The 14,000-nt window shown below is 39.7% G+C and overlaps 1 protein-coding gene across 1 annotated transcript in view; it reads left to right on the forward strand.

Annotated features, from left to right (window-relative positions):
• The first annotated feature begins 4,679 nt into the window (after positions 1 to 4,679).
• The window catches only part of GARS1 (glycyl-tRNA synthetase 1), a 39,314-nt gene continuing 29,993 nt past the window's right edge, over positions 4,680 to 14,000 (forward strand). The window contains exons 1-6 of the mRNA XM_063605667.1: positions 4,680 to 4,895; positions 8,543 to 8,644; positions 9,691 to 9,793; positions 10,803 to 10,944; positions 12,785 to 12,873; positions 13,247 to 13,323. Coding sequence (XP_063461737.1) covers positions 4,680 to 4,895; positions 8,543 to 8,644; positions 9,691 to 9,793; positions 10,803 to 10,944; positions 12,785 to 12,873; positions 13,247 to 13,323 — 729 coding nt within the window. The remainder of the gene's footprint in view (positions 4,896 to 8,542; positions 8,645 to 9,690; positions 9,794 to 10,802; positions 10,945 to 12,784; positions 12,874 to 13,246; positions 13,324 to 14,000) is intronic.

Below are 14,000 nucleotides of genomic sequence, written 5' to 3' on the forward strand. Positions count from 1 at the left end.
TGGAATATTATGAACAACTTTAAAACAATAAATCTGATAACTTATATGAAATGGCCAGATTCCCTGAAAAACAAAACTTACCAAAAGTGGCAAAAGATGAAATAGAAAGCATGGATGGCTCTGCATCTGCAAAAAAACTTTTCCACAAAGAAAACTCCAGAATTCACTGGTGAATTCTATCAAATGGTTATGGAAGAAATGATAACAATCTTACAAATATTGAAATTTCAGAAAATAGAGAAGAAAGAAACTCTTATTTTATAAAGCCAGGCCAAAACTTGGCAAAGATACAAGAAAAGAAAACAATACACTGATTGCCTGTACGTTCATTTTTCATGAACATACAGGCAAAAATCTTTATCAAGATGTTAGTAAATAAAATCCAGCAGAATATAAGAAAGACAAAACCAAGTTGAATTTGTTAGCATTACACTAAATGGAGAAACATTGAACACTTTTCCCTCTAATATCAGGAACAAGGCAAGATGTTCATTCACTGCTTCTATTCAATATTGTGCAAGATGACCTAGACTACGCAACCACGCAAGTAAAAGAAAAAGGCATAAATATTGGAAAGAAAGAAGTAAAACTGATTCTATTTACAAAATATATGCATATTAATATAGAAAATCCTAAGGAATCTACAACCCCCGCCCCTACAAAACAAATAATAGCACTAATAAGTGAAAGTCTCAATGTCACTATACAAAATCAATTATGTTTCTCTACATTAACAGCAAACCAATGGAAAATAAAATAACATTCACAAGACTCAAAGAATAAAATACTTAGGAATATATTTATCAAAATGCATTCAGTGCTTTAAACTATGAAGTCTCCCCAAATTAAACTACAGGTTCACAATTCCAGCAGTTATTTTTACAAAGTTGATAAGTCAATTCTAAAATTTATATAGAAATAGAAAGAACCTGGAATAGAAAAACAATTTTGAAAAAGAAAGGGTAGACAATATACATTATTTGACTTCAGGAATTATCCTCAAGCAATAGTCATCAAGGAAGTGTGATACTAGCATAACGATTGATAGATAAATAGATCATTAGAACAGAATAGAGACCCCAGATATAGGTCCACCTTATATGGTGAACTTATTTTTGACAAAGGCACTAGAGCTGATCAATGGCAGTAATTTTTTGTAAGCCCTACTTTTTTCCAACAAATGATGCTGTAGCAACTGGATATCTATATGGGAAGAATGAACTTTGACTCTTACCTAAAACTATACACAAAAGTTAATTCAAGATGCATCATAGACCTAAACATAAAACTACTAAAATTTTGGACAAAAATATGGGTGAATATCTGAGAGTAGGCAAAGATTTTTTAGAACCCAGAAAAAAAAGAAATTGATAAATTAGACTTCATCAAAATTAAAAATTTCTGCTTATCAAAACCATCATTAACAAACAGGCAAGCCACAGACTGGAAGAAAATATTCATGAAACATGTACCTAGCAAAGGACTGTATCCAGCATATCTAAATCTCCTATAATTCAATATTAAAAAGCAAAGACAAAAAATGTGGATGTTTCACAAAAGAAGAGGTACAAATGACCACTAAGCACATGAAAACACAATCAACTCTATTAATCACCAGGAAAATGCATACAAGTCACAATGAGATACAACTATTAGAATAGCTAAAATCTGGAAGGCCGGCAACATCAAATGTTAACAAGGATGTGGAGCAACTAGAACTCTTATATATTGCTCTTAAGAACATAAAATAATACGACCACATTGGAAAAACTTGTGACAATCTAATAAAATTAAATATGCATCTATTGTTTGACTCAGTAATTCCGCACCTAGATATTTACCCAAGAGAAATGAAAACATATAGCTACAAAAAAAGATGTATGAGAATGTTCACAGCAGCATTATTCATAATGGTCTACAATATGAAACAACCCAAATGTCTATCAACTAGTGAATAAATTAATAAATTATAGTATATTCACACAATGGGATACTTCAGAGCAAAAAAGGGCAAGTTTCTGATATGTGAAACAATATGGATTAATCTCTCACACATTATGGTCAATTAAAGACATCAGACACAGAGTACATATTACATTATTTCATTTATACAACAGTCTAGATCTAAGAGGAAAATAAATGAGAATAGTGATCGCCTGGTTGTGGAGGGCGGGATGACCGGGATGACATGCAAGGGAACTTTGTGGAGTCAGGGAAAAATGTTCTTTATCTTGCTTGGTGTTGGGGTTACAAAAGGATATTGCTTTGTCGAAACCCATTGAACTATACATTTTTGTTCATTTTAATGTATGCAAAATTTATTTCCCTCAAATAAATGAACTTTAATAAAGAAAGAAAAATATATGATCATACATACACAATACTAGGGCCTCTTGCAGGGCACTTAAAGAGCCCAACAGAGAAAGGGGCTAAACTCACTTGAAGCTTCATTAGCTATGTAGAAAATCTGCCTCTGCCCCCAGCTCACATTCTGGCCCAACACTCACTTAGTTGTGTGACCATGGACAAGCTGTTTGATATCTCAGTCCCTTGAATCCCACATGTGAAAATTCTGAATAATTATAGAACCTATCTCACTAAATTGGTGAATAAATTCCATGAGATAAATTAGAACTAACTGGTACATAGTGAGTCCTCAACAAACATAAACTATTATCATTATTGTGCAGACACAGTTTTCAAAAGAAAACTGTTTGGGAAATTCTTCCAAGGGCCATGAAGGGCCTACTGAAGTGTCCTGAGAAGAGAAGGGACACAGTCAGATTTGCCTTTCAGAAATAATGACTGGGCCGAGTGCAGTGGCTCACACCTGTAATCCCAGCACTTTGGAAGCCTGAGGCGGGCGGATCACGAGGTCAGGAGTTCGAGACCAGCATGACCAACATGGTGAAACCTCGTCTCTACTAAAAATAAAAAAATTAGCTGGGTGTGGTGGCGCACGCCTGTAATCCCAGCTACTCAGGAGGCTGAGGCAGGAGAATCACCTGAACCCGGGAGGCGGAGGTTGCAGTGAGCCAAGATCCCGCCACTGCACTCCAGCCTGGGTGAAACAGCGAGACTCCGTCTGGAAAAAAAAAAGAAAAAGAAAAAAGAAAGAAAGAATGACTGAAGCAGCAGTGGGGAGGATGAATTGGTCGGGGAGGAGGGAAGAACGGATTTGGAGTCCTTTCAGGACTGTCCTAACATGAAAATGGATGAGACATTATTGATCTAAGGAATTTTTTAGAAATAAAATAGTTTTATTCAAAGGATATAGAATTTCAACATTTTAATAAAAATCTAAATAAAAATAAAAGTAAAACTTAAAATGATTTTTCACAAAAATATTAAAATAAATTCAAAATTGCCTAGTAAAATAAAAGCCAAATAAATTATAATTAATATCAAATCTTGAAATAAAAGTGTTTAAAAATATAATTGTTCAATATTGCAGAAGGTTCTTAAGCAACCCACCCTGCTCATGTTGAATTGTAAGTACTTCTCCAGAACTGCACACTGGAACGGGAAGAGAAATAACATGGACTTTCACACTATTAGGAAAGGAGACTTCATTATACTGAGCCCGTCTACTCCTGCACACTCCTGGGGTGGGATTGTGGGTCACAGGGAGACGTACGTGCTCCGCTTCAGTGCATACTGCCGAAGAGCTCCCAAGTGGCTGGCTGCACCAGTTAACACTCCCCTGAGCAGTGTAGGGGAGTCTCAGAGGGTCACTTGGCATTTTCGATCATTTTCATTTTAGCCATTTTTGCAGGTGTGCGCAATGCTGTTTTTATAACCAACACATCATTTTTCTCTTCCTTTTCTGGAGGGGGAACCCAGCTTTTCTAGGCCCTCCACCCTTTGGGCAGGAGGAACTGGGTGTGTGGGGAGGGGGGAAGCCATCTCTGGGTGGTTGGTCAGCTGGGGCCTAACCACAGGAGGCAGATAGACTGAGGCTATGCCAAGCAGAAAGACTTATCAGGCACCTCTTGCCTTTCTTCATCTCTGCTGGTTCAAATCCTGCTCACTCCGCAAGGGCAGATTGGAATTTACCTTCTCCAGAAAGCCTGGGGTGACTCTATCCTCTCACTCCTCCTCCCCCGTTCGCCAGCTTTTGTCTTGACATCGGCGGACCAAGAATGTGTGACTCTGGGCAAATCATTAACCTCTCTGGGCCTATTTCCTTATCTGGGGAACATCTGCACTTGAGCAACAGAAGTCTAAGATCCCTATCTGATTTGATGTTTTGCGACCCTTTTAAGGCGCAGGGCGCGAAAGAACAGAAACAGAAGTGTCCGTTCAAGTAGGTCGGCCGGGGTGTCACTCGTATAAAAGCCTATGCTTTGAAGGTTCTCGTGTGTCTCGGCCTGCAGGTCTCGCTCAGAGCTGTGTCCCTGAACATCCACCCTGCTGGGGTGGCTTGACGCACTTCTGTGCAAATCTGTTCGCTCGCAACCCTACCTACCCCTCTCACGAACCGGAGAAAACCTTCGGCGGGGTCCTTCCGGGTTTTGTGTCGAATCTGCGGCGGCGACCCGGCGCCGCGTCATGGGGTGGTGAATGTGCGGCAGCACGCGCGCCGCGTCGTTTACGCGGCGATTTCATCATGCTCCGAGCCGGGCGGCGCGCGCCGCTTCCGTCGCCACTCTCTCTGGACAGCCCAGGGCCGCAGGCTCATGCCCTCTCCGCGTCCAGTGCTGCTTAGAGGTGCTCGCGCCGCTCTGCTGCTGCCGCCCCGGCTCTTAGCCTGGCCCTCGCTCCTGCTCCGCCGGCCCCTCAGCGCGGCCTCCTGCGCCCCGATCTCCTTGCCCGCCGCCGCCTCCCGGAGCAGCATGGACGGCGCGGGGGCTGAGGAGGTGCTGGCACCTCTGAGGCTAGCAGTGCGCCAGCAGGTACCGGTGTTTTGCGCTCTCCGCTAAGCCTCCGGCTCTCCTCCCAGGGCCTTCTTCTGGTCATCCTTCCCTCCTCCCCGGGGAACTGTCCTCCTCTTCGGTTACCCCTTTCTTTCCCTTCATCCTCTGGCGTCTTCTTCGCCTCCCCCACTTTGGTCCCAAGTCCCCCGTGCGTCAGCCACCTCCTCTCCCGCGGACCTCCGTCCTCCTTTCTTTTTGGATGACTCCCTGGAACCCCTCCGACTTCCTGCGTCCCTCTCCGGCTCCGTTCTCCCTTCCCCATTCTGTCACAGCCCGCGTCTCCTCTATTTCCAGTGGGGCTGGGATCTGTGACCCTTTGGTTGTCCTCGCCTCCTAACTGAATAACCTTAATTTCAGTTTTCCAGGCTCTGCTGTACTCTTTGTGCACCCTGGGTGGAAAGCCTCCTAATTCTTTCAGTGGTCAATGATGAGCCGAAAAACTGCCGGTTCTTTCGTCTTACGGCCAGGCCCTTTAATCTTTAGGATGCTTTGATAGTGTTTCCCCCTTAACATCTTCCTTCATTCAGTGCTTAGTTTAGCAGAATGATTGGCTGAGAAAATAGAATTGAAACGTGGATGTGGGGAGGTGTCGAACTTTTCTATTAATGCTGTGAACTCATCATCCTTTGCTCTTGTCATCTTTTCTGGCTTCTGAAAAGGCCGTTTGGAACCAGTGAGCCCTCAGATCGTAAACCTGGGAAACTAAGTGTTGCGGAGTGAAGTCAGCCATCCTTAGTATGGAATATTTTGACATTTGATTTTCCCGAAGGTGAGGGAAGGTTTCATGGGCTGAAGGACTTGGTGATTTAATATAGACCTCCTTTTCCTAGGGCACTGCCATAGAGTTTAGAATTTAGAGATGTCAAGGAAAAGATTATTTCAGATGATTCCCATATCCAGTTAGGGAGAGCCAGAGCTTGCAGTAGGACCCCGGAGATCATGACTTAGTAGTAAACACCAAACGGGTTTCTCCTGCATGGGCGCCTGATGCAATAATTTGCCTTAGCTACAGAGGGTGGAACCCTATCTCGGAAATAATTCATTGGGGCATAGCTGCCGCAAATTCAGCCACTTTGCCATCTGTCCTCTTCGCTGGTTTGAGCCTGACCGATTTTAATAAATAGCCTTTCATTTTGAAATATCACCACGGGCTTAACTTTTTTCTTCATGATTGGTGTCAGAACACCGATTGCATATTCTGTCTCCCTCCACCCACCTTCCACTCCACAAATAAAATTAGGTGTGGTTCCTTTGTCTTTTCTTAACTTGCCATTTTAAAAAATATCCTTCCCTTTAGAAGGAAGCATACAACTGATTTGGAGAAAAAAAAAAAAACCACCACACCCAAACCCCTCCCTCTGCCACGTTAGCCTGGAACTGCAGTGAAAATCATCCATCGGTAGTTAAGACAGGATCTAGTTAACTAAAGTAAACTTTGATCGCGGCAGCTTTCCGATGCTACTACTGTCTTGTGTATTGTTTATGTTGTCTTGATTATTAATTGTTTTGTACTTTAAGATATTTTCCGAAAATGCTAGTTAGTTGATTTAAGTTAGTTTGGATATTTTTTTCTAATTTTCCAAGAACACACATGTATCAGTTAGTTAATTGTGTGAATTACTGAGTCCTATGTCAGCTGAAAAATAATTTAAAGATGATACAATTTTACCCATTTTTTGTATATGGGGAAGTGAGACACACTGTCACCCCTATCCATTTTGGATAACTCCATTGTGAAGTGCAATTGAAAACCTTTCCGGAGTGGGATTTTTACTTAATGACTGGTCTTGTTAGTAGCACATGTTTCATAGAAATTTGTTAATCTGGAAAATGAATGAAGTGAGTTTGTCACTTTAAGAAAACAACGGTTAGTATTTGTGGCCAATAATAAAATTCAAACTTTGGGGAAATTTTAGAATTTGGGAAGACTCGTATCTTTTGCTGTGAGCTTGGCAGCTTCACAGTCCTTAAAGATATCTGTGATGAGATGAGTGGTGATATTAACAAACGTGGATTTTTTTTTGATAGTATTTGGATAATCTGCATAACTCAGTGAACCAGTGTTTTCCAGGTGACCAATGCATGATGTTATGAAATCAGGTATTGGTGAAAGAGCCATTCAAAGCTTAAGATACATTAATAGATTTATTCTAACAGTACAAAAAAATCATTGCTATAGTTTCTGAGTTAGAAATAACCTTGAAGAAGCTACCACTTGTCAGAGTTTTGAGGTAGTATCAAAGAATATCCACAATTATCCGAAACGGCTTTTAAAATTATTTTTCCTTTTCCACCTACATATGTCTTTCTTCATATACTTTACCCAGAACGTCATATTACAAAAGAAGCAGACTTTCCACATTGGTCTTTTAGGATTTTTCACAGATTAAGTTTACCAAAATAGTAAGTGCCAAACTCAAAATTTAAAAACCCATGAGGAAACAAGCCACCTTGAGTGAGACTTAGGGGAAATGATGATAGAATTAGATCCTCCAAAAGTATTAGAATAATCACATATTTTTAAAATGCTTAAGATAATTTTTAAAATAAAAGAAGTACTCAAAAACATGAGCAAAGAACAAGAGACTACCAAAAACAATCACACAGTGTGAAAATGAAGCACATATTGTATGGAAATGGATCACTGAAATTAGAAACTCTGTTGGGTGCCCAAGGGCTATATCAATTTAACAACTTTAATTACTCAGCTGAAAGTTTTTCATCCTATATAGGTAATATTTTGTTTGTTTACTCAGATGACCTATTCCACCATATTACTATAAATATAGAATTAGTATAGGTTGTTGGAAGTTAATAAAATAATTCAGAAATATTAGCAAGGAAAAAATTCCAACTGTAAACAGAAAGGCAAAGGAAGATGAGCCAGCAGTGACTGAGAAGAATGGTCAGAGAAGTGGGAGGAAAACTGAATAATGTTTTTATTTTTGTAAGCGAGAGGAGAGAGATTTAAGAAGGTGGTCAATTTATTGGTTCTTCTGTGTTCTCAGTACAAATCTTGCTCTTTCCTACTTTTTAATCAATGCTTTTCTCTCCTCCTTTTTCACCCCTCTATACCCAAAGGAAAAAATTCACCATGTGAGCAGTTATTTGTTAACTTGCCCGTGTGTTCTTCTAGATTATTAAATGAAGAGGGCAGAGACCTTGATTCATAATGACCACTCACATAATAAACATTTGAACTGCATCATTCTTTTTTTTTTTTTTTTTTTTCCTTTTGAGACGGAGTCTCACTTTGTCACCCAGGCTGGAGTGTAGTAGCATGATCTTAGCTCAGTGCAACCTCTGCCTTCCGGGTTCAAGTGATTCTCCTGCCTCAGCCTCCCGAGTGGCTGGGATTACAGGTGCCCGCCACCACGGCCGGCTAATTTTTGTATTTTCAGTAGCGATGGTGTATCACCATGTTGGCCAGGATGGTCTGAAACTCCTGATCTCAGATGGTGAGGAGGGCCTTTCAAAGTGCTGGTATTACAGGCGTGAGCCACCACACTTGGCCTGAATTGCATCATTCTTACATAGACTTTTTAAAAGGCATGCTTAAAAACACATTCCTAACATTTCTTGACTTCTGAAACCAATCCTGAATATAAATTCTCTTTCTTGGCTAGGGAGATCTTGTGCGAAAACTCAAAGAAGATAAAGCACCCCAAGTAGACGTAGACAAAGCAGTGGCTGAGCTCAAAGCCCGCAAGAGGGTTCTGGAAGCAAAGGTGAGTCCTGGGATGCTAAAATAGGAACATAAGTAGGTATAGGATTGTTCATCTTTAATTTCTTTGGATGGGAGAGACCTAGAAAAGTTTCTGAACAAGTATCATTTGGTTTATCTGTTTATCCATAATGCTGCCTTCTCCTTTCCCTCTACCTGGTAGACTCCTCATCCTTTCAAAATGCAACTCAAAATGTCAACTTTTTAATAAAGCCTTCCTGACCCTGCAAATGCTGTACTCAATACGCTACATGAATTTCCATGGAAAGGATTGTGCTCTTCTTTACGACTTCTCTTATGCCTGAAAATAATGATTTTTGTTTGTTTGTTTGTTTTAAGGAAAAGGTCTGTTTATTTGATACCTGCTCCCAGACCTTTCAAACAATAGATCTCCCATCACCAAACTTAAGTTGTTTTGGGGTTTTAAAGTAACCATTTTGCTGTAGCAATCCACTGACAATTCAAATATTGCTTATATTGCTTATCAGTATCTACATCGAAGTAAACTTAGTCTTGTTTTTTTTTTCTGAGATGGAGTCTCACTCTGTTGCCCAGGCTGGAGTGCAATGGTGCGATCTCAGCTCACTGCAACCTCTGCCTCCCGGGTTCAAGTGATTCTCCTGCCTCAGCCTCCCAAGTAGCTGGGATTACAGGTGCCCACCACCAAGCCCAGCTAATTTTTGTATTTTTAGTAGAGACAGTGTTTTGCCATGTTGGCCAGGCTGGGCTTGAACTCCTGACCTCAGGTGATCCACCCACTTCGGCCTCCCAAAGTACTGGGATTACAGGTGTGAGCCACCGCACCTGGTCAAGCTTAGTCTTGTAATCTTGGAAATGATCATATATTTTCCTAAATGATTAAGTAAAGATATCTTTTATATTACTCAAAGGGAAAAAAAGACCTATGGCTTCTATTGTTTTTAACCTATCAAAATCTTGTCTGATAAATTTTATATTTAATTCTGGTGAGGAATAAACTAAATTCAGATATATAAGTTCAGATTCCCACCCACCCCTCCACTCACTCACTTTTTATTTAATCTCTAACAGGAGCTGGCGTTACAGCCCAAAGATGATATTGTAGACCGAGCAAAAATGGAAGATACCCTGAAGAGGAGGTTTTTCTATGATCAAGCTTTTGCTATTTATGGAGGTAAGGGATTAATGACAAAAAGAACTATTGTGTTGTTAGTGGCTCTAATATTGTACTTAAACCAAGAACATGGCTTGCCTGTTGGTATCCACTTGTATCAGGCCACAAAGCAGAGGATGGATGTTTTGCTTTTGTTTGCTTGGAGTCACCATTTGGTGTGATACCTGTTATTTTTCCCCACTGCATTTATTCCTGGACAGCACTTTTTTCGATTAGGATGTAGGGAATTGTTGGAGGCCCATGTATGTATTTGATGTGTCTGTGTACTCATGTACTCTTTTTAAAATGCAATGGAGACTGAAGAGTAACAGAGGGCCATTGTAGTACTGGCTAACTATACTATGCCCCTTCACACAGGGGCAGTGATAAAACAGTCCTTAGATTATTCTTTATGGTCATCTGCCAGGAGAAAACATTCTTCCCAGGGATGTAGATAAATCACTGTGAATGCCATATGAAGGTATATAGGCAAATACAATTCACTGATGAAATGTAAAACTATATTTTTCATAGTCAACGGATTATTACAACAACATTAGACATATAGTACTTTGCCACTGAAAGTTGACTTGAGTTTGGCTAAGTGGATCTGTAAATGTTTACCCTTTTGAGGTTAAATAGTGCCTCAAACACCCAGGAATAAATTAGAGAATTGGATGCTAAAATTATAGATCATTGTTATCAGATGTTGTGAGAAATTATTTTGTAATTTTTACGGCAGAAAACTGTAATCTGCTTTTTCATTCTGTTCTCTAAGGGGGAACTTTTGTTGTAGATTTTGGGCTAGTCCTACTTGAAATTACAAATATAGAATTAGTAAATGGCGTAAGAGCTTTTTTATTTTACTTCCATCAGCTAGCTGAAAGTAAGGTTCTTCAGTATTGAGGGATTTGCATTCTTGACTTGAATACACTTTTAGGGAGTATAGATATCAGTTTCTCATGTCTCCTTGCCTTCATTTGTTCAGAGTAACAAGGTAAAGTACGTGTTTTCCTCTCATATTCTATAGGTGTTAGTGGTCTGTATGACTTTGGGCCAGTTGGCTGTGCTTTGAAGAACAATATTATTCAGACCTGGAGGCAGCACTTTATCCAAGAGGAACAGATCCTGGAGATCGATTGCACCATGCTCACCCCTGAGCCAGTTTTAAAGTGAGATCTTACTTTGGAGTGGGGGGAATCCTACTTTAAATAAAATCACTTATTAAATTATTTAATATACTTATCTAAATAACTTCCTGATTATAAAGAACTACTCATTTCATGTAGAAAATCTGAAAAATATGGAAAAACAAAGAAATGTATACCTTCTGCTCACAGATAGCCATGTTAAGATGATTGTGTTTGTCCTTCCTATCTGTTTTTTCTGTACGTCCCTATGTATTTCAGTGTTAGCAGTACACTGCTTATTTTCATGTAATATTGATGAACATATACTCATATCATTAACTATTCATCTAAAGCATTTTTAATGATAGCATAGTATTCTGTTTTATGGAAGTGCCATAATATGTTAGTTTGTGCCATATTGAAAGCATTAAAGTGTTTCTCATTTTTGACTGCACCGAATATCTTGATAGATGGATTTTTGGGTATATCCTTGATTATTTCCTTAATACAAGTTCTGAGCAAAGGTATATTTGTAGAGATTTTCAATTAAATACTATTTGTTTTAAAGTTTCAATGCAGAAACTTAGATTATTCCTACCAACGTTATTGAAAGTAGGGCAGAATTTCTTTTTTGTGTGTGTGTGAGACGGAGTCTTGCTCTGTCGCCCAGGCTGGAATGTAGTGGCTTGATCTCGGCTCACTGCAAGCTCTGCCTCCCAGGTTCACGCCATTCTCCTGCCTCAGCCTCCCAAGTAGCTGGGACTGCAGGCAGCCACCACCACGTCTGGCTAATTTTTTTTTTTTGTATTTTTAGTAGAGATGGGGTTTCACCATGTTAGCCAGGGTGGTCTCGATCTCCTGACCTCGTGATCCGCCCGCCTCGGCCTCCCAAAGTAGGGCAGAATTTCAGAATGTGAAACTGAAAGGAATTCTTTTATTTATTTATTTATTTTTTGAGATGGAATCTCGCTCTGTCTCCCAGGCTGGAGTGCAGTGGGGCGATCTCTGCTCACTGCAAGCTCCGCCTCTCGGGTTCACGCCATTCTCTTGCCTCAGCCTCCAGAGCAGCTGGGACTACAGGCACCCGCCACCGCGCCCGGCTAATTTTTTTGTATTTTTAGTAGAGACGGGGTTTCACCGTGGTCTCGATCTCCTGACCTCGTGATCCGCCCGCCTCGGCCTCCCAAAGTGCTGGGATTACAGGCGTGAGCCACCGCGCCCGGCCTGAAAGAGGAATTCTTGCCATTTTGTAACTCGTCATTATTCATTTAAGGTTGACTGGTGGAGAGCTAATTTTTACTATTGGCATCCGTTAGGTTCTCTTAATAATTTCAGCCAATTAAGAGGAGGAATTCTGAATGATGGCTCTATAAGATCAGGACTACCTGTCATTTTAGCTACTTGTTCCACCAATAGGAACTTTGTAGAGATAATACCAATGTCAGTACAGGTTTCAGTGGCAGAAAACACTTTCCTTAAGGTTCAATGTCTATACTGAGCTGCTATGAATTCTTAACTAGTCAAATTCCCAGTGATTTTGGCCTTTGCTTAGATCACTAATAATAATGGCATAGGCATGGATTAATTGATCCTGAAGAATAGTACAGACTTCATGACAACTTGTAGAAAAGAATTGTCTTTTTATTGTCTAGTTAATGTCTTTTTTCTTATGGGAAGGAAGAATGTGGGAGAGGGTGAGAAATAGATTTGAGGAAGAATTTTCTCTGGCATACATTACTGTCATGGATACATCATTACTATAGATATGGGAGCTTCCATCTTTCAGATGGATATAAACATCGATGGGGAATTATCTTATAAGGTAATATCTATGTGTAATTTGTATGAGAATGACAAATTGGTTTGGCATTTGTTAATTTAGGACCTCTGGCCATGTAGACAAATTTGCTGACTTCATGGTGAAAGATGTAAAAAATGGAGAATGTTTTCGTGCTGACCATCTATTAAAAGGTGAGGTTCTTCATCTCCTTCAGGTAGGATTGATCAAAATAAAAGGTTTAAACTTTCTCTCAGATGTTTTTCATTAAATTTTTTATTGAGGCATAACATTCAAAGAGCAAAGTGCACAGATCTTAAGTATATAGATCAAGTCCCTTATTTTTTAAAAAAGTTATATGTAGATAATTAGTTATATACAGATAATTTTTCTAATTAGCAAATGAATCAAGACAATACCATGACTGCTGTTGTAAAGTCAACCGTGGGATTCATGTAAATTAAGAACTTTATCCTTGGATTTACTTTTTAATTGTCTAGCATTGAAACTGAAAAGTGCATTGTCCTTTTTCCCATTGATTGATATATGTCAACACTGTTCTTACAGCTCATTTACAGAAATTGATGTCTGATAAGAAGTGTTCTGTCGAAAAGAAATCAGAAATGGAAAGTGTTTTGGCCCAGGTGAGTACTCTAGAGATGTTATCAGAGTAACCTAGGTGGTCGCTGTCCTTCTTTCAGTGTTTAGTGACTGTTGCATTTCCCATTATGCTGACCCTGGCCACATTGTAACGAAGCAGAGGTTAATTCTGTCCTTTATAGCATATCTTTTTTTGCATTTTTATTTTCTTCTCTCTTTTGTGACTAAGCCTTTATTTCAGCCCAAACTAACAAGTCGGTGTTAATAGGCATTCAATTTGTCTGTCCTTGGAAACTACTTTTCTGGATTTAATAGCTAAAACCACAGGAGTGACTGATGATGGGTAGTGTTCAGCACTGGTGTGGAGATTTCGGGGCAGATAACTTGATGAGCACTTTCTCACTGGCTACTTGATCTGCCTCTGCTTGGAGCCTGATTTCATGCTATTATTCTTGGAACCTCATGAGCAGGTCCTGACTTTTCTGTCCTTGCTTTTCTCAGTTTGCCTATAGGCCTAAAGTTTTATAATTTGTATAATATTTAAGCTGACAAATTTTAGAGAAGACAAAAAAGAGACCACAGAGATAATTTATTCTGACCTTTTACCAATTGCAGGAATACTTTCTCTATTAGAAGTAGTTCTTATCCTTTTGTTGGGTCACAGACCACCCTAAGAATGTGATCAAAACTGCACGTCTCCCTGGGAAGATGCATGTGCTCA

Source organism: Pan paniscus, chromosome 6 (assembly GCF_029289425.2).
Source record: "Pan paniscus chromosome 6, NHGRI_mPanPan1-v2.0_pri, whole genome shotgun sequence".
Classification (NCBI taxonomy): domain Eukaryota; kingdom Metazoa; phylum Chordata; class Mammalia; order Primates; family Hominidae; genus Pan; species Pan paniscus.